This window comes from Protopterus annectens, chromosome 6.part0, assembly GCF_019279795.1.
Source record: "Protopterus annectens isolate FY-2018-M chromosome 6.part0, PAN1.0, whole genome shotgun sequence".
In the NCBI taxonomy this organism is placed as follows: Eukaryota; Metazoa; Chordata; order Ceratodontiformes; family Protopteridae; genus Protopterus; species Protopterus annectens.
This window is the reverse complement of record NC_056737.1, coordinates 1152448308-1152475464: the sequence shown is the minus strand read 5'-3', so window position 1 is coordinate 1152475464 and position 27157 is coordinate 1152448308. Positions and strand designations below refer to the sequence as shown.

General features: G+C 43.0%; 1 protein-coding gene across 1 annotated transcript; it reads left to right on the top strand.

Moving 5' to 3' along the window:
• Positions 1 to 19872: 19872 nt before the first annotated feature.
• LOC122803955 (uncharacterized protein K02A2.6-like) lies at positions 19873 to 24021 on the top strand. Its single transcript, XM_044073633.1, is given in 2 exon segments — positions 19873 to 20729; positions 21231 to 24021. Coding segments are annotated over 2 exon segments (3645 nt in total). The 5' UTR covers positions 19873 to 19875.
• Positions 24022 to 27157: the final 3136 nt, after the last annotated feature.

Sequence of the window (27157 nt, the reverse complement as noted above, 5' to 3'; positions counted from 1 at the left end):
TCATCCCAAAAGCCATGGGCACACTTACAATCTCCACAGTGCAATCCGCTGTGAGAATGTGATGGTGTAGTGTGTCTTCCCAAAAGCCATGAGCACACTTACAGTCTCCACAGTGCAATCCTCTGTGAGAGTGTGATGGTGTAGTGTGTCATCCCAAAAGCCATGGGCACGTTACAATCTCCACAGTGCAATCCTCTGTGAGACGGTGATGGTGTAGTGTGTCATCCCAAAAGCCATGGGCACACTTACAATCTCCACAGTGCAATCCTCTGTGAGACTGGGATGGTGTAGTGTGTCATCCCAAAAGCTTTGGGCACACTTACAATCTCCACAGTGCAATCCTCTGTGAGACTGTGATGGTGTAGTGTGTCATCCCAAAAGCCATGAGCACACTTACAATCTCCACAGTGCAATCCTCCGAGACTGTGATGGTGTAGTGTTTTATCCCGAAAGCCATGGGCACACTTACAATATTCACATTGCAATCCTCCCTGAGACTGTGATGGTGTAGTATGTCATCTCAAAAGCCATGGGCACACTTTCACTCTCCACAGTGCAATCCTACCTGAGACTGTGATTGTGTAGTGTGTCATCCCAAAAGCCATGGGCACACTTACAATCTCCACAGTGCAATCCTCACTGAGACTGTGATAGTGTAGTGTGCCATCCCAAATGCCATGGGCACACTTACAATCTCCACAATGCAATTCTCTGTGAGACTGTGATGGTGTAGTGTGTCATCACAAAATCCATCTCCACAGTTCAATCCTCCCTGAGACTGTGATGGTGTAATGTGTTATCCCAAAAGCCTTCGGCACACTCACAATCTCCACAGTACAATCCTCCCTGAGACTGTGATGGTGTAATGTGTCATCCCAAAAGCTATGGGCACACTTACAATCTCCACAGTGCAATCCTCCCTGAGACTGTGATGGTGTAGTGTGTCACCCCAAAAGCCACTGGTACAACTACAGTCTCCACAGTGCAATCCTCTGTGACACTGTGATGGTGTAGTGTGTAATCCCAAAAGCCATGTGCACACGTACAATTTCTACAGTGCAATCCTCCCTGAGACTGTGATGGTGTAGTGTGTCATCACAAAGGCCATGGGCACACTTACAATCTCCACAGTGCAATCCACTGTGACACTTGATGGTGTAATGTGTCATCCCAAAAGCCTTGGGCACACTTACAATCTCCACAATGCAATCCTCTGTGAGACTGTGATGGTGTAATGTGTCATCACAAAAGCCATTGGCACACTTACAATCTCCACAGTGCAATCCTACCTGAGACTGTGATTGTGTAGTGTGTCATCCCAAAAGCCATGGGCACACTTACAATCTCCACAGTGCAATCCTCCCTGAGACTGCGATGGTGTAGTGTGTCCTCCCAAATGCCATGGGCACACTTACAATCTCCACAGTGCAATCCTCCCTGAGACTGTGATGGTGTAATGTGTTATCCCAAAAGCCTTGGGCACACTCACAATCTCCACAGTACAATCCTCCCTGAGACTGTGATGGTGTAATGTGTCATCCCAAAAGCCATGGGCACACTTACAATCTCCACAGTGCAATCCACTGTGACACTGTGATGGTGTAATGTGTCATCCCAAAAGCCTTGGGCACACTTACAGTCTCCACAATGCAATCCTCTGTGAGACTGTGATGGTGTAATGTGTCATCACAAAAGCCATTGGCACACTTACAATCTCCAGAGTGCAATCCCCTGTGACACTGTAATGGTGTAATGTGTCATCCCAAAAGTCTTGGGCACACTTGAAATCTCCACAGTTTAATCCTCTGTGAGACTGTGATGGTGTAATGTGTCATCACAAAAGTCTTGGGCACACTTACATTCTCCACAGTGCAATCCTCTGTGAGACTGTGTGGGTGTAATGTGTCATCCCGAAAGCCATGGGCACACTTTCACTCTCCACAGTGCAATCCTCTGTGACACTGTGATGGTGAAGTGTGTCATCCCAAAAGCCATGGGCACACTTACAATCTCCACAGTGCAATCCGCTGTGAGAATGTGATGGTGTAGTGTGTCTTCCCAAAAGCCATGAGCACACTTACAGTCTCCACAGTGCAATCCTCTGTGAGAGTGTGATGGTGTAGTGTGTCATCCCAAAAGCCATGGGCACGTTACAATCTCCACAGTGCAATCCTCTGTGAGACGGTGATGGTGTAGTGTGTCATCCCAAAAGCCATGGGCACACTTACAATCTCCACAGTGCAATCCTCTGTGAGACTGGGATGGTGTAGTGTGTCATCCCAAAAGCTTTGGGCACACTTACAATCTCCACAGTGCAATCCTCTGTGAGACTGTGATGGTGTAGTGTGTCATCCCAAAAGCCATGAGCACACTTACAATCTCCACAGTGCAATCCTCCGAGACTGTGATGGTGTAGTGTTTTATCCCGAAAGCCATGGGCACACTTACAATCTCCACAGTGCAATCCTCCCTGAGACTATGATGGTGTAGTGTGTCATCCTAAAGCCATGGGCACACTTACAATATTCACATTGCAATCCTCCCTGAGACTGTGATGGTGTAGTATGTCATCTCAAAAGCCATGGGCACACTTTCACTCTCCACAGTGCAATCCTACCTGAGACTGTGATTGTGTAGTGTGTCATCCCAAAAGCCATGGGCACACTTACAATCTCCACAGTGCAATCCTCACTGAGACTGTGATGGTGTAGTGTGCCATCCCAAATGCCATGGGCACACTTACAATCTCCACAATGCAATTCTCTGTGAGACTGTGATGGTGTAGTGTGTCATCACAAAATCCATCTCCACAGTTCAATCCTCCCTGAGACTGTGATGGTGTAATGTGTTATCCCAAAAGCCTTCGGCACACTCACAATCTCCACAGTACAATCCTCCCTGAGACTGTGATGGTGTAATGTGTCATCCCAAAAGCTATGGGCACACTTACAATCTCCACAGTGCAATCCTCCCTGAGACTGTGATGGTGTAGTGTGTCACCCCAAAAGCCACTGGTACAACTACAGTCTCCACAGTGCAATCCTCTGTGACACTGTGATGGTGTAGTGTGTAATCCCAAAAGCCATGTGCACACGTACAATTTCTACAGTGCAATCCTCCCTGAGACTGTGATGGTGTAGTGTGTCATCACAAAGGCCATGGGCACACTTACAATCTCCACAGTGCAATCCACTGTGACACATGATGGTGTAATGTGTCATCCCAAAAGCCTTGGGCACACTTACAATCTCCACAATGCAATCCTCTGTGAGACTGTGATGGTGTAATGTGTCATCACAAAAGCCATTGGCACACTTACAATCTCCACAGTGCAATCCTACCTGAGACTGTGATTGTGTAGTGTGTCATCCCAAAGCCATGGGCACACTTACAATCTCCACAGTGCAATCCTCCCTGAGACTGCGATGGTGTAGTGTGTCCTCCCAAATGCCATGGGCACACTTACAATCTCCACAGTGCAATCCTCCTGAGACTGTGATGGTGTAATGTGTTATCCCAAAAGCCTTGGGCACACTCACAATCTCCACAGTACAATCCTCCCTGAGACTGTGATGGTGTAATGTGTCATCCCAAAAGCCATGGGCACACTTACAATCTCCACAGTGCAATCCTCCCTGAGACTGTGATGGTGTAGTGTGTCACCCCAAAAGCCACTGGTACACCTACAATCTCCATAGTGCAATCCTCTGTGACATTGTGATGGTGTAGTGTGTAATCCCAAAAGCCATGGGCACACGTACAATTTCTACAGTGCAATCCTCCCTGAGACTGTGAGGGTGTAGTGTGTCATCACAAAGGCCATTGGCACACTTACAGTCTCCACAGTGCAATCCACTGTGACACTGTGATGGTGTAATGTGTCATCCCAAAAGCCTTGGGCACACTTACAATCTCCACAATGCAATCTTCTGTGAGACTGTGATGGTGTAATGTGTCATCACAAAAGCCATTGGCACACTTACAATCTCCACAGTGCAATCCTTTGTGACACTGTAATGGAGTAATGTGTCATCCCAAAAGTCTTGGGCACACTTAAAATCTCCACAGTGCAATCCTCTGTGAGACTGTGATGGTGTAATATGTCATAACAAAAGTCTTGGGCACACTTACAATCTCCACAGTGCAATCCTCTGTGAGACTGTGTGGGTGTAATGTGTCATCCCGAAAGCCATGGGCACACTTTCACTCTCCACAGTGCAATCCTCTGTGACACTGTGATGGTGTAGAGTGTCATCCAAAAGCCATGGGCACACTTACAATCTCCACAGTGCAATCCGCTGTGAGACTGTGATGGTGTAGTGTGTCATCCCAAAAGCCATGAGCACACTTACAGTCTCCAGAGTGCAATCCTCTGTGAGAGTGTGATGGTGTAGTGTGTCATCTCAAAAGTCATGGGCACATTACAATCTCCACAGTGCAATCCTCTGTCAGACTGTGATGGTGTAGTGTGTCATCGCAAAAGCCATGGGCACACTTACAATCTCCACAGTGCAATCCTCCCTGAGACTGTGATAGTGTAGTGTGTCATTCCAAAAGCCATGGACACACTTACAATCTCCACAGTGCAATCCTCTGTGAGACTGTGATGGTGTAGTGTGTCATCACAAAAGCCATGGACACACTTACAATCTCTACAATGCAATCCTCCCTGAGACTGTGATGCTGTAGTGTGTCATCCCAAAAGCCTTGGGCACACTCACAATCTCCACAGTGCAATCCTCCCTGAGACTGTGATGGTGTAGTGTGTCATCCCAAAAGCCATGAGCACACTTACAATCTCTATAGTGCAATCCTCTGTGAGATTGTAATGGTGTAGTGTGTCATCCCAAAAGCCTTGGGCACACTTACAATCTCCACAGTGCAATCCTCTGTGAGACTGCGATGGTGTAATGTGTCATCCCAAAAGCCTTGGGCACACTTGCAGTCTCCACAGTGCAATCCTCTGTGAGACTGTGATGGTGTAGTGTGTCATCTCAAAAGCCTTGGGCACACTTACAATCTCCACAGTGCAATCCTCCCTGAGACTGTGATGGTGTAATGTGTCATCCCAAAAGCCATGGGCTCAGTTACAATCTCCACAGTGCCATCCTCCCTGAGACTGTGATGGTGTAGTGTGTCATCCCAAAAGCCATGGGCACACCTACAATCTCCACAGTGCAATCCTCCCTGAGACTGTGTTGGTGTAGTGTGTCATCCCAAAAGCCATGGGCACACTTACAATCTCTACAGTGCAATCCTCACTGAGACTGTGATGGTGTAGTGTGCCATCCCAAATGCCTTGGGCACACTTACAATCTCCACAGTGCAATTCTCTGTGAGACTGTGATGGTGTAGTGTGTCATCACAAAATCCATGGGCACACTTACCATCTCCACAGTTCAATCCTCCCTGAGACTGTGATGGTGTAATGTGTTATCCCAAAAGCCTTCGGCACACTCACAATCTCCACAGTACAATCCTCCCTGAGACTGTGATGGTGTAATGTGTCATCCCAAAAGCTATGGGCACACTTACAATCTCCACAGTGCAATCCTCCCTGAGACTGTGATGGTGTAGTGTGTCACCCCAAAAGCCACTGGTACACCTACAGTCTCCACAGTGCAATCCTCTGTGACACTGTGATGGTGTAGTGTGTAATCCCAAAAGCCATGTGCACATGTACAATTTCTACAGTGCAATCCTCCCTGAGACTGTGATGGTGTAGTGTGTCATCACAAAGGCCATGGGCACACTTACAATCTCCACAGTGCAATCCACTGTGACACTTGATGGTGTAATGTGTCATCCCAAAAGCCTTGGGCACACTTACAATCTCCACAATGCAATCCTCTGTGAGACTGTGATGGTGTAATGTGTCATCACAAAAGCCATTGGCACACTTACAATCTCCACAGTGCAATCCTACCTGAGACTGTGATTGTGTAGTGTGTCATCCCAAAAGCCATGGGCACACTTACAATCTCCACAGTGCAATCCTCCCTGAGACTGCGATGGTGTAGTGTGTCCTCCCAAATGCCATGGGCACACTTACAATCTCCACAGTGCAATCCTCCCTGAGACTGTGATGGTGTAATGTGTTATCCCAAAAGCCTTGGGCACACTCACAATCTCCACAGTACAATCCTCCCTGAGACTGTGATGGTGTAATGTGTCATCCCAAAAGCCATGGGCACACTTACAATCTCCACAGTGCAATCCTCCCTGAGACTGTGATGGTGTAGTGTGTCACCCCAAAAGCCACTGGTACACCTACAATCTCCATAGTGCAATCCTCTGTGACATTGTGATGGTGTAGTGTGTAATCCCAAAAGCCATGGGCACACGTACAATTTCTACAGTGCAATCCTCCCTGAGACTGTGAGGGTGTAGTGTGTCATCACAAAGGCCATGGGCACACTTACAATCTCCACAGTGCAATCCACTGTGATACTGTGATGGTGTAATGTGTCATCCCAAAAGCCTTGGGCACACTTACAATCTCCACAATGCAATCCTCTGTCAGACTGTGATGGTGTAATGTGTCATCACAAAAGCCATTGGCACACTTACAATCTCCACAGTGCAATCCTCTGTGACACTGTAATGGAGTAATGTGTCATCCCAAAAGTCTTGGGCACACTTAAAATCTTCACAGTGCAATCCTCTGTGAGACTGTGATGGTGTAATATGTCATAACAAAAGTCTTGGGCACACTTACAATCTCCACAGTGCAATCCTCTGTGAGACTGTGTGGGTGTAATGTGTCATCCCGAAAGCCATGGGCACACTTTCACTCTCCACAGTGCAATCCTCTGTGACACTGTGATGGTGTAGTGTGTCACCCAAAAGCCATGGGCACACTTACAATCTCCACAGTGCAATCCGCTGTGAGACTGTGATGGTGTAGTGTGTCATCCCAAAAGCCATGAGCACACTTACAGTCTCCAGAGTGCAATCCTCTGTGAGAGTGTGATAGTGTAGTGTGTCATCTCAAAAGTCATGGGCACATTACAATCTCCACAGTGCAGTCCTCTGTCAGACTGTGATGGTGTAGTGTGTCATCGCAAAAGCCATGGGCACACTTACAATCTCCACAGTGCAATCCTCCCTGAGACTGTGATAGTGTAGTGTGTCATTCCAAAAGCCATGGGCACACTTACAATCTCCACAGTGCAATCCTCTGTGAGACTGTGATGGTATAGTGTGTCATCACAAAAGCCATGGACACACTTACAATCTCTACAATGCAATCCTCCCTGAGACTGTGATGATAGTGTGTCATCCCAAAAGCCTTGGGCACACTCACAATCTCCACAGTGCAATCCTCCCTGAGACTGTGATGGTGTAGTGTGTCATCCCAAAAGCCATGAGCACACTTACAATCTCTATAGTGCAATCCTCTGTGAGATTGTAATGGTGTAGTGTGTCATCCCAAAAGCCTTGGGCACACTTACAATCTCCACAGTGCAATCCTCTGTGAGACTGCGATGGTGTAATGTGTCATCCCAAAAGCCTTGGGCACACTTGCAGTCTCCACAGTGCAATCCTCTGTGAGACTGTGATGGTGTAGTGTGTCATCTCAAAAGCCTTGGGCACACTTACAATCTCCACAGTGCAATCCTCCCTGAGACTGTGATGGTGTAATGTGTCATCCCAAAAGCCATGGGCTCAGTTACAATCTCCACAGTGCCATCCTCCCTGAGACTGTGATGGTGTAGTGTGTCATCCCAAAAGCCATGGGCACACCTACAATCTCCACAGTGCAATCCTCCCTGAGACTGTGTTGGTGTAGTGTGTCATCCCAAAAGCCATGGGCACACTTACAATCTCTACAGTGCAATACTCCCTGAGACTGTGATGGTGCAGTGTGTCATCCCAAAAGCCATGGGCACACTTACAATCTCCACAGTGCAATCCTCCGTGAGACTGTGATGGTGTAGTGTGTCATCCTGAAAGCCATGGGCACACTTACAATCTCCACAGTGCAATCCTCCCTGAGACTGTGTTGGTGTAGTGTGTCATCCCAACAGCCATGGGCACACTTACAATCTCCACAGTGCAAATCTCTGTGAGACTGTGATGGTGTAATGTGTCATCACAAAAGCCTTGGGCACACTTACAATCTCCAGAGTGCAATTTCCCAGAAGTCTATAATTGTGTAGTGTGTCATCACAAAAGCCTTGGGCACACTTACACACTTGACAGTGCTGTTTGCTACAGCTACCTGTGCCTGGATCACTCATCTGTGCATCTGTTGATTTATGCAGAGTTTTGTAGCCAGGTAACTGATCGATTTAGAGTCATGATGGTGCTACAACATCACCTCTTCAATATAGTGGGTATTTGCATGCCAGAGACAGCATAGACGGCAGAGGCTTTTTGGGTTTGGGACTCATAGAGAGCCTGGGTAGGGCTCTCAATTGCAGGTGGGCCAACTTGCACTGATATTCTTGTGGCTTTGGCATATATGTCTGTAGGTACTTCTGCTGATGGTGTGGGTAACCCCACCCAGAGTAGTGCTGTAGATATTTTCACTCTGTCATGTGCACATTGTCATGACCATCAGCCACAGGAGACCTGTTATCTTCATGCACGTGCTGTCCCAATGTGCTGTGTCCTCTATCAACAGAACTTATGAATGCATGAACACAATAGACATATGACAACACTCAGACATATGTCTATTATATGTCTATAGCACTATGACATGAACAGCCATTGAAATGTTGGTTATTGCACTTGCAGGCCATAGGTGCAGGTGGTCGGTGATGCATCTATCCCATCACTTGCAGTTAATGCTATTATACAACCATCTATTAGGTAATATTAATCTGGTGCATCCTGTAATAACAGTGCAGGACATTGTTGATGCATCTATCCCATCACACATGCAGCAAACTCTATCATAGAACCATTTATTAGGTAATATTAATCTGGCACTTCCTGTAGTAATAGTTGATTGGCTGTTGCAAACTCAGCTCCAACATCTAGTCCATCTCTCGATACGAAAGTCTGGTTCCTCTCCCCAGATAGAGATTTCATGAACTCCTCCATCTCTGTGAGCTGTTTCTGTGCTGCTGATCAATCTCTCATGGTGATCTTGTCCTTGGCAATGTCCTGTGCCTTCTACTTTTCATGCCGTATCATATTGGCTACCCTTTGTCGTACTTGTTGTATAGTCCTGTTGTGGTTGTCCTCAGTAGTCAATTTGCACATCATGTATGCAGGTGACCTGCAGTAACACCTCATCTTCTCTTGGATGGTGAAGTTTTTCAGCAATTGCCTCTCTCAAGGGCACAAAGCAAACCCTATACATCTATAGCTTATGCATGTTAGTGAATGGGTTTATCAGATAATCTGCAGATGTCACCCATCTATGGATAGTCGCTTACTTCCTCTCATTCTGCAGCCGGTTAGCAGGCCCCTGTACTGCTGTACACAAAACCCGGTCTGCACTCTACTGCTATGGGTGTGGACTCCTTACTCCACTTCCTGCATCTGTGTATTGTCCTCAAGAAATGGTATCTGCCCATGTCCCCCCCCAATGCTTTGCATACCTGTACATACAGGGGTCTTCATGTCCCTTTTGTCTTGTCCATCCCTAAGTACATAGTGCCCATGATCTGCACCACTACCACAGCTGGACATAACAGTGCCATGTGATCATGGTGTGTCTCCATTCACACATACCACAGGTGCCGATTACACTTAGTGAATTATCAGGCAGGATTTCTGCCTTCATTATTTGTGCATCCACTTCACACAATAATATGCAAACTCCTGTATTCCACAGATTTTTGTGAGTAAGAATTCTTTTAATTCCCACACTAGATTGTGCTAATAAGTGTGACAGTTATACTAATAAGTCAGTTTAGCACACCTGTTTCTGAATTTCTCCCAGAACCAATGAACTACCCAGCCTATTGTCCTACATATATCCAGATGTGCTGCACTATCATTTTGTTTCTTGAGTGGACCTGTATAATGGTCATGACCTTTTCATGCACTGTGAACAACAAGGGTCCTGCTTGGTGTCCTACACATAGAGGAAAATATTCTTGTTCTTCCTGCAGAGGGATTTTTCTGTGGACCAGCTGAGGAGGAATGATGGCCCACTGTGCAAGGCGGATGGGTGGCATAGACATACTAGAATAGTAAATGATGTCACTGGAGTAAATAATGTCACTGGCAACATCCAAAAATGGGTGTTGGTAATCTTTACTGGCATTAGTAGAGCAAGAGCAGTGGTGCCACCCTGACCTGTTTCATGTGGGGCAGATGTCAGGTAGTGAAAGAAAGGAATGTATGATAAGCCTTTTTTCTTCCTCTTATTGTATTGCTTATTTTACCTCTGCGCTGAGGTGTGCATACTTTTTGTTACAGTAGTCAAGTGAGAGATGAATATGGAAGTATGTCATAGGAGGTGGGAGAAACTCTTCTGGATACAGAGTGTATATATATATATATATATATATATATATATATATATATATATATATATATGCTATGTGTGACACTGCACTGTGTAACTGTGTTATATGTGTGCCACATGTAATGTGTTCACCTTCTCTTCCATTTTTAGGTCCAGTAATGGAACAGGTTATAGAGTTGCAGCAGTTATCTCACTGTGAGACAGCTGAGGCCTATTCATCTTCATCATGTTTGGTCACCAGGTCTGCCTATCAGCAGGGGGACAGAGGTCACCTTGATGAAGGGGACCTGGAGGGATCCCTGGTATCCTCTCTGGCCACTTTCTGGGAGAGGATGGAGGTGGAGGTTCCTCTTCTGACATTGGCTGAATGGGGTCTCCCATTACCTCCTGGAGTCAGTTGTGGAGCCTGGTGTCATCCAAGGTACACCAACAGCTGAATGCCCACCACAGCACTATGGCATGCTTCCTGATGCAACTTGTCAAGCTAAAGGACTGGCAGGCCTTGACCATTGGACCACCAGAGGTGTAGTCTGCTCATTATGTCAGTAATAGAGGTGACTGATGGCTGAGTTTTACCCATTGGGTTGGTTTACCATCAGGTCATTACCTTGTGTTATGTTCTTCCAGGTTCCTTCTCCCTAGTCATTGTCCACTGATCTCCATCACCAGCTGTCCACCATCTGTTAGATTGTGTCTCTCCATTGGCATTCCCACCTTTTATGTGTGTACTGCCTCTGTCTGGATTTTATGTTTGGCTGTCTGCCCCTGCTACCTTCACTCCACCCTTTATTCACTGTTTAACCATTCCACTCTACCTGTACCATTGACCATTCTTCTTCATATGTTGAAAATGAGGCTCAGGATCTAACAAAATAAAAATTGCCTTTCCTTCCTCGTACCAGCTATACATTATGATCACACTTATGTGTTTCCTCTTGCTTGCAGTACTCTCCTTTCCTTGCTTTCTATCTACCCTTTCTTTCCTATTTCAATGAAGAAGTTGGTTGGCACTTTTTCTTCCGACCATCCTAGGCCATCTAGAGTGGCAGGTATGCTGCTCTTCTTTGCACACATGGATGTGCACGATCCGTCATAACCTACGGGTGCCTGCAAGTGCAGCAAGGTTGTTGCAGGCACTGGAGGCACATTTAGCCTAAAACTCTTCACTTGTTTGCACTGTTTGGATGTGAAGCTCATACAGTATTTGGGCAATGGCAGTGTATGGTTTTGTTGAGAGGACATTATCATATAGAGATATTTGAAAAGAAGACCAAGGAGTAAATCAGTACTGTAAATGGCATGTATATCATAATATCGAATGCTCAAACATCGAAATCAAAACAGCGAAAACTGATAACGTTGAAAGCTAGCAACATCAAAAACAGGAACTCCGAACAGCAATGGTTGGCCGACTGCATACCCGTACTACTGAAAAGAAAACCCTAGTGATAGAAAGTAAACAGCCTTGACAATGAAACTAATCAAACCACACGCTACACAAATAATAACCTCAATGTGTAATATATAAACCTAACAACTGAATGCCTAAACACATATATTAAACTAAAGGAAATGTATAATGTTGTACATGTTACCGCTGCAACCAGTACTTCAAACTCTTAGCAGCATAGCAATTGCATTCAGATATTCCATAGCAGTGTACTCTGACCTACTGCTCATGACATTCTGCATTCTGTGTTCCCTGAGACTATACTTGCTCTTCCTAGGTGAAAATGTGCTACCAGACCTCATCAGTAAGCGCATGTCGTCCACTCTGTTTTGCTCCTTTACCAGTGTGACCACCTATGATCTTTCCAATTAAAAGTTTTCGATATCTTCACATCTCAACGTTGTCAATTTTTGCTGTTTTGATTTCGATGTTTTAGCATTCGATGTTGTCAGCATTCGATGTTATGATATACACACCTGTAAATGACTGTGTAAATTCTTCGTGTAAGTTTTGCTACACAGTTACTACAGTATCTAGAATAATTAGGCATTGCTGATGATATCTGTTGTAGTTGCCATTCTCTGGCATTTAATGCAGCAATGTTCTCTGACTGGGGTCTGTATTAAATAATCGAAACATCAGATCATCGAACGGCGTTTCATTGGAAATGCTATTCATCTAACACCCATTATGTGGGGAGCTGCTCCCCTAATATTCCCTGCTAATTATATACACCAACTTCAGCATTGCACTAAAGTGGGAAAAGAGCAAATTTCCTGATCCGTACCCTAATGTGACCTCAGTAAGAATGGTTCAAACAATGGCATGTTTGATGAAATGCCATTTGATATAGTTGATCAGATGTTCTGATAATGGACTGGACATACTTATAAAGTAACTGTATACATGAAGATCTGTTATAGTGTCAGGCTAATGTAAATAGTGTACATAGTTATTTAAGATGTTATGTATAAATACTATGGAATTCATGCAAATGTATTTGAAAATTAAAACAAAAATCATGAGAAAAAAAATACCATTTGATGATCTGACTGTACACTGTACCTGTATCTAGTGTGGGGCTGGAAGACCTCTGTGCAAGCAGACGAGTCAGCAGTTTAACAAATAAATAAATAAGATGGGTCCTATAAGCAGAACCTTTTACTATTTCCTTAGTGTTCACTAGCATGATAAATAACATTGGATAAAAAACAGTGCAGAACTATACATTAAAAATGGTGGGATACTGTCAGGGTGGTGAAATTTTTCATAATACCATCTGTCATTCTGTCTTTTTAACTTTCCACTGTAGGACCAAAATAAATAAGCCAGCTGTAAGTAAAAATGATAAAATTATGCTAGCTTCTTTTCACCCTTACAAAATCCTACCCCAGAACCACAGGCAAGAACCGAGTCACGCATGCTTATTTATGTTGTGGGCAGCTGTTACAGGTTTACAGAATGCTTTTGTTCCACATCTAACTGGAACTCCATTTAATCCTGCCAAAATTGCAAGGAACTACTTGACTCAGTAGTCTACTTTCTTTTGATGTTCATTTGGATCTCACCTTTTGCCAGAGTAGCGTGGAGGTTTAAGGTTAACAGCAGCTAATAAAATTCATTCTGTAGTCCTGGGTTTGACTCTTTCTCTCTCCACTTGCATACTATGTGATTATGAACATGTAATTTAATCACTGCAGTGTTTCAAGGTCAGCACTTTAAACAGGTACTGGTATCCCACAGATTTTACCCGGTAAACAAGCAAAAATAAAGTATCCAGTATGTCTTATCTGGAAACAAGCAAAGACATAAGTACCCAGTGTGTCTTACCTGGTAAACAAAGAAGCAAAGACATAAGTACCCAATGTGTTTTACCTGGTAAACAAGCAAAGAAAGAAATAAATACCCAGTTTGTCTTACCTGAAAAACAAGTAAAAAAAATAAATACCTGTTGTGTCTTACCTGGTAAGCAAGTAAAGAAATAAGTGCTCAATGTGTCTTACCGGTAGGCTAATTATTTTTGCAGCAGTAAAAGCCTACTTGAAAACAAGGGCTTGATCTCAGGAGTGTGGTTGTATGCATGTATAAGATGTGGATGTTGTTTTCTGTACAGAAGTGTGGTGGGCTTTACTTTCTATAGGAAATATTATGAATAATAATTATTATTATGGCAGTATGTTGTACATATTAATTTATGATTCTTCAGATTTTTTTTTTTTGATTTTTTTTTAACTAGGCAGACTTAATTTTATTGTCCTTGGTGGGATTCTCTTTGTCATAATAAGAATAAGCCCTTTTCCAGAGATGGCATATATTATTTCCATATCTCAGTCACAGCAAGAATAGACTTTGCTTTTTCTAGCTTCATTCAAATCAGTATTGCTCGCTTAGGAGTACTTCTCCAGACATCCTGAGAGCTGGTGGTCCTATACCTGCCAAGAACCCATAAAATACCACTTTTACAATACAGATGACTTGCTGAATGCCTCTAGTCATGGACTTTATATTTTATGGCATGATACTATCTATCTATCTATCTATCTATCTATCTATCTATCTATCTATCTATCTATCTATCTATCTATCTATCTTCAACATTTTTTTTAATTTCTCTAAGTCTTTTGGGTTTCTAATACCGTGATAGGAATGGATCCCATTCCTAAGTCAAGATATGATTAAAATTTGTGAAATTCTTATTGTCTCAAGTCTTTAATGTTAGTGATCTACACAGATTGCAATGTGCCCAGAAGTGACTCCTTCTGCAATTCTTACAGAGTTACATGTATTGGTAGCATATCTAAATAAGGCCGTAAATTCTTGTTTATGAGATCCATTGCTCCTACTACTATTGGAACTGTCTGGGTATCTTGCTTCCACATTGCCCTCATTTCACTCTGCAAATCCTGGTATTTTATGACTTTGTGTCTCTATGCGCATAAGTCACTTTAATCATTGGCTGTAACAATTTCAATAATCAATGCCACTTTTGTCTTTTTTACATGGACTGGTATATCTGGTTTTCTCGCATCTATATTTTTGAACTGTTGGTAATGGGTGATCCCATGTGATATAAACTTTGTCATTCTCTATAATGCTTTTCAGCTACTTCAGTATTGTAATGTTTGCACAATCCATAATGCAACAGTCTTGTCACATTAGTATGCTCTTTGGTATACAGGCCGTCTGCCATTAGTGTATCACACTCAGAAACAAGATGTGCAACTGTTTCCAGTTCTGTTTTACAGAACCTGGATTTGTCTATTTCTCCCGCATGTTCAATGGACTTTGTAAACTGATATGTATGTTGTCCGCTATCCTGGGCCGGTAATATTAACCTTTCATCTTTTGGTTTAAATTCACCTATCCTTAACTATTCTTGCATTAGATTCTGATCAACATGAGATGTTTCAGGAGATTTATGTACTTGCAACTATATTTATGCCTTTTCCACACTTCTTTCTTTCTCATCTGATCCTTTTCTTTATATTCTTTCTTTTTTGGCACATTCAGTTGCTCCCTGATTTTTCTCTACTTCTGGTTTGGCTTCTGTTCTTGTTTGACAACAATATGCTTCTGCTAAACTAAGCAGTGAAGTCATCTTAGACTTGTTCTATTCATGTTTCAAAACTTTCACTATGTTTGGATCTGATGAGGTCAGCAGATATGTATGCAGCCCTACGATTACAGATCTGTACATGTAATCAATTTTGAGGAGGCCCATACTACCTTCAGAATGAGAGATATATAATTTTGGTACACCCTGATTTTTATATATCATCTGATAAGGGTGAAGCATTTTTCTTGTTTCCTGTACAACTGATCCAGTACCTTTTGCAGCCAGTCAATCACCCCAAAACTGTAAGTTAGAACAGGAAGAGCAAATTGGTTAAATTGAACTTTGTTCTAGATGTCAAGGCTGTTTTCAGTATTAATTTTAGTCTTCTAAAATATTCTTTACTGAGTTTTGCTCACATTTGTTCATGTTTTATTGTCATTCCTTCATCAGTTCCCAAATATTTATACACCCTCCTGCTTGAGTTCCTTTATATCACATTCCTTTCCCAAACTGATATTTTCTTGGTGCTGCAGGTATCATGCTTTAAATGTTGCTTTTGCACATTTATGAAGACCAAATGACATTCTTACAACTGAGAAACTTTTGTCTACTTGTAGTTGTGCTTTCAGCTCCTCATCTGATGAACTATACAGTTTTAAATCATGCACAAAAAGAGGATGTCTTTGCACTTTGTTGTTGTCTGGGAACCAAATTGTATCCATGACCCAATCTGTTAAGTAGACAGCTTAAAGGGTTAACGATAAGACAAAAGAGCAGGAGTGGCAACAAATCACCCTGGAATATCCCCCTTTGAATTTCTGTCCCTGGAAAAAATAATTTGTTCTTTATCATGGCTTAGCTTCAAAGTAGTTTGCTGCTGTTTCATGGTCACTGTAATGTAATTGATCAATGTATGGTGTAGCTTATACATTTGTAAGCACTCCTTCATCCATGAATATAGGATGCAGTTCAATGCCTTTTTCGTAACTATATCCATGTCATACTTAGTATCTTCCACTTTTTGCAGCTCTCCATTATGACTTTATTTAAAAACAAATGATCCTTTGTTCCATATGAGTTTCTTTTGTTACTGTTTTGTTCTAGGGCCATGACTGAGTTTTTTCTAAATGACTATAAACTCTGTTGGCATGAATGCCAGTATATAGTTTATACATCATTGGAAAGCAAGTTATTGGTCTATAGTTTTTAAGATAACTTGCAGGTTCACTCTTAAGAAGGAATATTGTTTTTCCTGTTGTTAACCAGGTAGTTCTTACTCTGGGATGTGAGTTATTGCCACCAGTGCCATGGACAATAGGGTAGTGCATGTGTAACATATGCCAGCATAGTTAGCTGGAGTTTTGTAAATAGTTGTATAAATAATTTTCTGTCATTTGACTATCACACTGACTTGTGCAGATGTTTATGTTAAAAATGTATCAACAGTGTTATAACTGATTAAATGTTTGCTTAAACGAAAAATTCTATAGTTTTCAGATACTTCAACAGATCTTAGAAAAGCTCTGATACTGTTCAATACCAGAGCCATGTGATTGAATGTGATGTCATTCTATAACCAGCACTGAGTGGATGAAACTCACAGATCAGCTTGTTTTGTTTTGATTTCTTTGGAACGTGATATAGAAAATCTATGACAGTTACCACAGTCAGTTCATTTCATTTACATCAGTGTAAGTGGGAAGAACATCACCTTGCCTTGGGGAAGTAAGTAACTCAGAATCTAATCTTGCCTTGCTGTATCAATTAAGTTAGATAAGGAACCGTTCTTTAGACAGTTAGTAATTAAAGAGATTAGCTAAGTATCATTTTTCTACATTTGCTTGAATCTGTCCAACTGTGTTATTTTAATTTCTCCTGTGACTTGGAACACTGATGTTTATTGTACTTAAATATTTAACAGTCTCATGTTTTCTATTTTACTATTTCTTATTAAATGTTTTTACACCTTTTATTGTGGCTGGTCTTTTAGAGATTACTTTTGACATCTTGAGACTACTTGTGTTTATTCTAGTAATGCCTTGGCCACTCCGAAGAGCCTTGCTGCTTGGACTCCACTCTACCATTTATGTTAGTATTGATTTTACTCAGTATAATTGGATACCTTTGTAAGAGGCTGGCAGTGACTGCCTGGTGGCAGCATTTTTCCTTATTATCTGGGCATCAGGGGCCATAGCTAGCAAATCTATACCAGCCTTTCCCAGGAGTATATGTGTGTAAAAATCAAATACCCAGGTGTGGGTGTGTCAGTCCATACCTCTCAACCAATAAATCTGGACAAAGCCATAAATAATGGGGGGGGGCAAACACCCCAAAAATAGTGACAATATTTAAATATTGCTCTTACAAACTTAGAAATTTAATAGAATAACAAGCTTTTTGTGTTGGCATACATTTCTTGAAAGGTATGAAGTCTGAAACTCAAATGTCTGTCACTATTTTCTGACATCAATCTGTAATGATTTGCCAATGATTTGTCAGAAAACCACAATTTTATGAAAAACAGACCAAAATATGAGGTAAAAATCTGGACATTCTGTGAAAATCTGTGCAGTTGAGAGGTATGTGTCAGTCATTCAGAACTGTTCTTGGGGGAAATTGTACTTGAAATGACTGCATAAATTTATTCCCATTTTTAGGGACTGTCTCTACCAGTACCAGTGGTGAGGACTGAGGCTACTTGATTGCTGCTCCGAGTAAAGTGGGCCCATCAGAGATGTTAATAGTTTTAGCCCAAAGTCAGGTACTGCATCCAAGTCTGTTTTTTTTTTTCCGTTTCAATTTCTCTGGCCATTACTTCATCTCATTAAATCTCCTGTATGTTTGAAATTCTTACTGTTTCTTTTATTTCTTCTACCCATTCACCATCTTTGTTATGCTCCACAGGGTCTTCATGAATATTTCTTCAGAATGTATTGATTTCTTCTTTCTTGATTGTATTTATATTCTTTTTGCTTAGTTTTCTATAAAACTTTTTTTGGTACTTGCGTATTATTGCAACTAGATGTTTGCGGTTGCGAATTTCGCTTAGTTGAAAACAGACGAGTACATGAAACACTGTAAAGTGTTGTGTAGATTCCTTTTGGCTGTTGAAAAACCTGTGGATTACCTTGAGGTACAGAAAAACATTCAGAAATACACTTCCCTTTTTGTGTGCATCACAGATGCAGGCTGGAATTGTCACCCATGCTGTCTTACTGATGAATGGAATTTTTGAACTGTCAGGAACGAAGCCCTCAAACAAGGAAACCACACAGGCTTTTTTTTGGGTCGTAAAGTAATCCTTTCTTAAAAAAAATGTTACCATACTGCATAATAACCTTCACAATGGGACAATGACATACAGTAATGCTTGTAAAAATGCAGGGTGGATGATGTTGATAGGTTATTTTGGGTTCCCGAGTACACATAGTAAGAACAGTACGAAAAAAGTGTTTCTGTCTGATGATGCGCTTCTTCCTGTCATTAGTGGAATATAGCAGGTTTTTCATTTGAACCTGAACCCATGTTAACAAATTGTTAAAAAACAAAAGTGGAGCAAAACCATTACTCCTGTGTCTGTGCCTTTTTATGTGGGGAAAAGTAGTCAGCAATTGCAGTAAGTCAGACAGCAACCCTGACAGTTGAAGTCTGTATGCATGACATGACATGCCGGTGGCAAAGTGCATACTGAAACAACAGCATTCAGTTTGTCATTTCTTACTGATAACCCTGCCTAAAAGCACATTCATTGTGAAAGAGAACCCTTTCTCTGACATTGTCACACCTTTAACACTTACATGTAAACATCAGGAAGCAACAGTAATTATCGCAAAAATCTGGTTGCGATAATACGTAAGTACCTTTTTTGGATCAATGAATTGCTTATTTTTTTCTTTTCCTTTAAATTTGTCTGCATATCTTCTAAGTTTTTTCTGCCTGTGCTGTTATTTTTAATTTATTATTCACAATAGTGTAAGATAGATCCTGGTCTTTTCTGATACTGCACATTGCTTTTATGAAGTCCATCTTTCTAACTATTTTTTCTTGGTCTGTTCACCTCTTCTATACTCTTCTAACAGTCACACTTCTTGTCTTAATTGCTTTATAGTTTTCTCTATTCGATACTTCCATGATGGCCTTTGATTTTGTAGTATCGGGCAAGTAATGCTGTTGTTGTACTGTAGGGGCGCTCTGGGGAATTAGCAACATGTAGTGTTGGTTCTATATTCTCTGGTAACTTGTTGTTTCTGGTGTATGTATGGCTATGGCGAAGTTGTGAACATGTAGCATGGGTGCGCACCTGGAGGCTCTTAATAAAGAAAGGCCTTACAACTCCATGAACCGTGTGGTCTCCTTATTTCCCAGGATATAACATATTGGCGACAAGGATGGGATGCCTCCGAGTCTGCTGCGAGTGAAAACGGCGGGGTGCAGTTAATGTCGGACGACGAAGAGACTGGGCCTGCCGGAGTTATGTCTGGTTCCATGTTGGGGTCGCTGGTTGCATACGACTGTCAGACCCAGACCTGGGAGGAGTATTGTGAAGTGTTGGAACATTTTTTTGAGGCAAACCAGATCATGGATGCGGGCCGGAAGCGAGCTATATTGCTGAGCTCGGTGGGCAGCAAGACGTACAGTCTGATGAGGAACTTATTGAGTCCGGATAAACCGGGGGATAAATCGTTCACGGAGTTGACGAGCTTGCTTCAGTCACATTATAACCCGAAGCCGAGTGCAATAGTCCAAAGGTTCAAGTTAAATTCAAGGACTAGAATGGCCAATGAAACAGTAACGGAGTATGTCGCAGTGCTGAGGGAACTGGCGCAACACTGTAATTATGGGGACAGACTGACAGAAATGCTACGAGATAGGCTCGTATGTGGCATTGCAGATGACCGCATACAACGCAGATTGTTAGCAGAGCCTGAGTTGTCGTTTGAAAAGGCCTTGAAGTTGGCACAGGCCATCGAGACGGCGAATAAAGACATTCGTGATTTACAACCAAGAACCATCGAAGGGGTGGGAAGCAGGTGTGCTACCCCACTGCCCGTGCATAAAGTGGTCGGGCAGCATAAATCACAAGGGAAGTCTGGTCAGTATGCCTGTTACAGGTGTGGCGGAGAACATCTGTCAAGGAACTGTCGTTTCTTAAATGAAAAATGTCATGCTTGCGGAAAAAAGGGCCATGTGAAGAAGATGTGCCGATCAATGCCCTCTAGGGACCAGCCGAGAAAGGGGGAAGAAAAGAGCAGTATGATGGACAGGAAGGGAAACCGGAAGATTAAACGGCAGTATGCACACCACATGCGTGAAGGTACAAATCCACACACCAGGGAAGATGAGGAAGTGTTTACTATGTTTAACCTGAAAGAGGCCAGGTGGGAAAGAGTTGATCCCATCACAACCCAGTTGGACTTAAATGGTAAAATGGTGCAGTTTGAAGTGGATACGGGATGTAGTGTGACAGTTCTGTCCAAGGCTGAGTATGGAAAGTTATGGCTAAAAGAAGCTCAGAAGCTGCGGGACTGTTCAGTGACTTTGAAAACATATACCGGTGAAACAGTTCCCACACTGGGGATGGCCAAAGTAACTGTAAAACATAAAGGTAAAGTCAAACAGTTGCCAGTCATGGTGGTAGCAGGTAAGGGACCAAACCTGTTAGGCCGGGCGTGGCTAAAGGAGCTGGAAATGGGTTGTCTACAGCTCCATAAAGTAGAACAGCAAGGGCTGGCCTTGCAAGATGTGCTGGAGAACAACGAAGAAGTGTTCAAAGAGGAACTGGGGACCTGGAGGGGTCCACCAGCAAAGATACACGTTAAAGAAAACGCAACGCCAAGATTTTACAAACCTCGACCCGTACCATACGCAATGAAGAAGAAAGTAGAGATTGAGTTGGAGCGACTCACCAAGCAAGGTATAATTGAACCAGTGAAGTTTTCGGAATGGGCGGCACCCATTGTTCCAGTATTAAAGCCAGATAATACGGTACGCATATGTGGTGACTACAAGCTAACAGTGAACCAAGTTTCGAAACTGGAGCAGTATCCATTACCCAAGGTGGAGGATGTATTTGAAAAGCTGTCGGGAGGTGAAAAGTTTAGTAAACTGGACCTCAGTCAGGCATATCAACAAGTAGTCCTGGAAGAAGGGTCAAAGGCCTATGTAACCCTTAACACACACAAAGGGCTGTTCCAAGTCAATCGTTTACCTTTTGGGGTTTCCTCTAGTCCAGCTATTTTCCAGAGAATAATGGAGGGACTGGTGGCAGGAATTCCGAAGGTGGCTGTGTATCTGGATGACATCCTGTTGACGGGTAGGAACAATGGCGAGCATTTGGAGACTCTGAACGAGGTGCTAAGTCGACTGCGAGAGGCTGGTTTACGGGTGAAGAGGAATAAATGTGCTTTCATGGTAAAGGAAGCAGAGTTCCTGGGTTACAAGGTGGATGCCTCGGGCCTCCACCCCCTGCCGGACAAGGTAAAAGCCATCCAAGAGGCACCTGCACCCACAAATGTTACGGAGCTGAAGGCTTATTTAGGCTTACTCAACTATTATAACAGGTTCCTGCCAAATCTGTCAACGCTGTTAGCTCCTTTACATAAACTGTTAAGGAAGGAGACCCTGTGGACGTGGCAGGAGGAACAAGACAAAGCGTTTGAGCAGTCCAAGGAACTAATGCAGTCTTCAGAGGTTTTGGTGCACTACGATAGTCGCAAGGACTTAATTTTGTCATGTGATGCCTCACCTTATGGGTTAGGGGCCGTGTTGGCACACCGTATGCCAGATGGACAAGAAAGACCCATTGGGTTCATGTCACGAACTTTAACACCAGCGGAGTCAAACTATTCCCAGCTAGACAAAGAGGGTTTGGCTGTAATGTTTGGAATTAAGAGGTTCCACAAATACCTCTATGGCAGGAAGTTTACTGTGTGCACCGATCATAAGCCTTTGTTGTCATTGTTCAACGAGATGAAGGCCGTGCCTCAGATGGTTTCTCCCCGAATTCAGAGATGGGCTGTAACATTGAGAGCTTATGAATATGAGATTTTTTATAAGCCCGGAAAACACCATAGCAATGCGGACGTGCTGAGCCGTCTGCCGCTACCGGGGCCTCTCCAGCGAGAGGAAATGGAGGACCGAGTGTTGATGATGGAGGACATCACGTTGGTGTCAGCGAAGGAATTGAGCGAATGGACATGAAAAGACCCAGTGTTGGCTCGAGTGTTTCAGTGGGTCCAGCAAGGCTGGACCACACAACAACCTGATCCAGTTTTCCGGCCGTATGAGGTGAGGAAAACAGAGCTGAGTGTGCAAGATGGATGCGTGTTGTGGGGGGCATGAGTGATAATTCCGCCCCCAGGAAGACGTGCACTTTTACAACAGCTGCATCAGGGTCATGTGGGCATCACACGAATGAAGGCCTTAGCACGAAGTTATTTCTGGTGGCCAAAGTTGGACCACGACATTGAAGTTGCTGTGAAAGAGTGTAACACCTGTCAGCAGCATCGCAACTTACCTGTGGCGGCACCACTACACCCATGGGAGTGGCCGAGTAGACCTTGGCAGAGACTTCATATAGACTATGCAGGGCCTTTTATGGGGGCACTGTTTTTGATAATAATGGATGCTCATTCTAAATGGATGGATGCCTACCCAGTCAAAACACCCACTTCCACTACTACCATTGAATGCTTGAGAAAGAGTTTTAGTAGCCAAGGCTTACCCGAGACTCTTGTATCAGATAATGCTTCATGTTTCATGAGTGAAGAGTTCAAGGGTTTCCTGAAAAAAAATGGCATTGTACACGTCACATCAGCACCATACCATGTAGCTTCAAATGGCTGTGCTGAAAGGGCTGTCCAGACCTTTAAAGCGATGATGAAAAAGGCCGGAGACGGAAGTATGGCAGCCAAAGTATCAAGGGTGTTATTCAACTACCGCATTACACCCCAGTCTACCACGGGATTGTCCCCTGCCGAGATGTTGCAAGGAAGGAGATTAAGATCCACATTGGATCTGGTGCATCCCAACATCCGAGCTAAGGTAGAGAGGATCCAGTGGAGGCAAAAAGAACATCATGATCGACGACGGAGAGGAAGAAGTTTCTTGGAGGGTGATGCAGTGATGACGCGAAATTTCAGTTATGGACCTAAATGGATTCCAGGGTTTATTGTCCAGAGCACGGGTCCCCTGTCATACCAGGTGAGGTTGAATGGAGGTTCAGTGGTGAGGAGACATGTAGACCAGATTCTGCGGAGTGCGCAGGCGAAGAACTCCATGGAACTGCAAGCCACGGAAATACCGTTAGTTTCGGGAGAGGGGCTCGCAGCAGCAGGAGGGTCTCCGATCTTGGGGGCCGAGGGAGACCGCCGGAATTCAGAAAGAGAGGTTCCCGAGGACCCAACTTTTCCAGGAATGGACACACCGGTACCAGAGGGGGTAACTGTGACACCGGAGTCACCTAGGGTGGTACCATTGCGCCGTTCTAAGCGGGCACTGGTTAAACCAAGTTACTTGAAGGACTATCAATGTTACAATTGCATGTTTAGCTTAACAGAGCAACCTAACTCGATTGTACAGTAACCGTTTAATACTAGCAGGGTATTTAGCAGTTAAGTGCCTAGAGGGATTGGTTTTGGCTTGCTCCCTTGTTTTTTCTTCTGTAGAGAAGCGTATTCAGTGCTTAAGAGGGGAGGAATGTAGTATCGGGCCAGTAATGCTGTTGTTGTACTGTAGGGGCGCTCTGGGGAATTAGCAACATGTAGTGTTGGTTCTATATTCTCTGGTAACTTGTTGTTTCCGGTGTATGTATGGCTATGGCGAAGTTGTGAACATGTAGCATGGGTGCGCACCTGGAGGCTCTTAATAAAGAAAGGCCTTACAACTCCATGAACCGTGTGGTCTCCTTATTTCCCAGGATATAACATATTTCTTCCCTTCCTTTCCCATATTGCCCTGTGTTTTTGTGGTAAGACTTTACCTGTTATTAATTTAGCTGCACAGTAATATATCCTATTTACTTCTATTATATCACATGAATTTCTCTGCTAATAGTCTTGATTATTGTATTAATTTGTTTTATCAGACTTCTAACATTTTGGGTGTTAGCGACTTTCTGTAATCTATTTCTTTCAGTGATCTTAATATGTCTGTAAAACACCGTTTTTCTTGTGCAAGTATTTTTCTTTCCTCTAATGTTTCTAGTTGTCTTTTTGAATATCTTCTATATGGAAATTCTAGGCTTCTTGCTTAACAGTAACAATACATCATTTCTTTCTTATCCTCAATAGTCCGTTATGGCTGTTTTTTGCCCTATCAGTTTTTGTGGACTACTACTTCCTTCTACAATGCAGGTGGGGGTGCATCCTCTCCCTGAGTGTGGCCTAGCCCCATTGTAGGACTGTTTCCACATTTTGAGGATTCTACACTGTCATTCTTTCCAATCCTGGCACCAGTGCACCTATCAGGATAGGGCACTTTTTTATTCTGGGACTTGTGTACCCAGCTGTCTTTTTTAATTTTTAGCCCATTTCTGTCCATGATATATACTGTATAAAATACAGTCTACATATCAGTGTTGTTTTGGTAAGATTTTGTAAAAAACAGGGTTTACCTCATAAAGATACTCACCAAAACTTGAGGATGAATCCAATTCCATTAATACGAGTCTTCTTTGCTTGCTAATTTTATAATGTCTCCATCTGGACCCCACAGATTTCAGTATTTGTTTCCCTATGGTATTTTTTTATGTATTTCTTCATTTCCACGGGTGTGCTTTTTGCTACACTCACTTAGTTTTCAGAAATATATGTACCTCTACTCCATAGTATGCAGACAAGTGAAGTGTTACTTTTGAAGTTATTTATTGTTTCCTTACTTTGTGTATTTTAACTGCTGTATATGTTGTCATTATTGTCATGTACTTTTCTGTACATTTTTGTGCTCTGAGCAAGGGATAGATGTGTCCATATCATACCTGGAACCAAAAAATGCAAAATGGTGTGCAGAAAATGTGCTCATATCATATCTCTCAACTGCCCTGTATTTGCCAGAAAATAGCAAATTTTAACTTAAAGTCACAGGGTGCCATGACATGTTATGTCACCACTTTCAATTATGATTGTTTAAGCTTTTTTTAATTCTTCCATGTTTAAACATGATAAACATAATTTAAATGAGATAGCTTCTAGTAATCTAGAAAAAAATAGATCAGGTGCACTTTGAAGTGTTTTCAAAAAGTGGAAGTTTGGAAGACTATATAACAACAAATTTAAAATGGTTCAAAAAATGGAAGTATTAAACAGTCAACATGATGAACTGCTAAGTTCAAAGAAGTCAGAAATAGAAATGAAAGAAATGTTAAAGTTCACAAATCATCCCCGGGATTCATGAAGCTTGGCGCAAGGCCGGCGTAAGGCTTGCGCCGGCAGTGCAGTGAATAGCCGGCGCAGTAGCGCCATATACATATTAATGAGAGTGCACCGGAACCACAGACACGTGCGTAGTGTACGTGAGCGAGCCCAGGTAGGATGCATCTGGAGGCGTGTCTAAGCCGGCATGAGGTGAGCAACCTAATGTGCTGACAGCCACGGTCCGCCCATAATAGTAATGGCAGCAGCCAGGTCCCGTGCAGAATGAAACGCACGTAGAGTATGCAACATAGTACCCGTCCCAAATCAACGGAGAAGCAAATACAAGCCACGAAGGCATAAGTGTACCCGTCCAAGGAGCAAAGGATACGCATAAGACCGCTGTTTGTCCCGCAATGCACCGTCAGTGCTTACACTCAGAGAAGGTGTACAGCAGCATGTCAGCGCGCCGCACCGACATAGGAGCAGCGACTAAGGTCACCACCTGTCCCACTTTGGTTGGGGCAGTCTCTCTATGGCCAGTTGTGTCCCGAAAAAATGTATTAAAAATGGCAGATGTGCTAAGATTGTAGGACACAATGATATCCCGTATTTAATGTAATGGTAGCATGAATTGGTTATTTCTGTAACAGAAATACCTAAATGACACAAGAAACAGAATAAGCAAGCAAATTGCCACAACAATAAGCTTTCATTTAGGCAAACAAGTGAAGTTCTATGCTATATAGTGACCGTGTGTATGTGTCGGCCTGTAAAGTCAGATGCGAGTCCCGGAAATATCCCAGATTGGAAACTGGAAAAGGTGGCAACCCCAGTAGCGACATGGGCATGGTCACCAGGGTTACCTGCTGTCCCAATGTGCCATAGACAGTCCCTGATTGGACAGTTGTGTCCCTGCAACAATCGGAAAAATGGAAAATGACCTCCGATCCCCTGCCAAGAAAATTCCCGCAATATACATGTAATAGTAGCATAAAACATATACATTACTATATGAAACACAGACATGGCATAAGAAAATGAATAAGGAACCCAAATGCTTACAGAATAAGCTTAAAGTATGGCAAACAAGTGAAGTTCTGTCAACTGCACTAGCCGTGGGTATGTGTAGTCCTGCAAATTCAGAAGTTTCCACATAACATGCCCCACTATGGGCATTGGAAAAGGTGACAACCATAATGGTCACAAGCAGTAGTGAGAGTACATAGCCGGGTAGCTGTGTTGACATAACAACAGTAAGGAAGCAAGATACCTCAAACACAGGCAAACATGTGCATAGCAACATATCCCACACCCAGCAACGTCTCTGTTGCATACACTGGATGGCGATATGTTAAAAGGAAAAAATT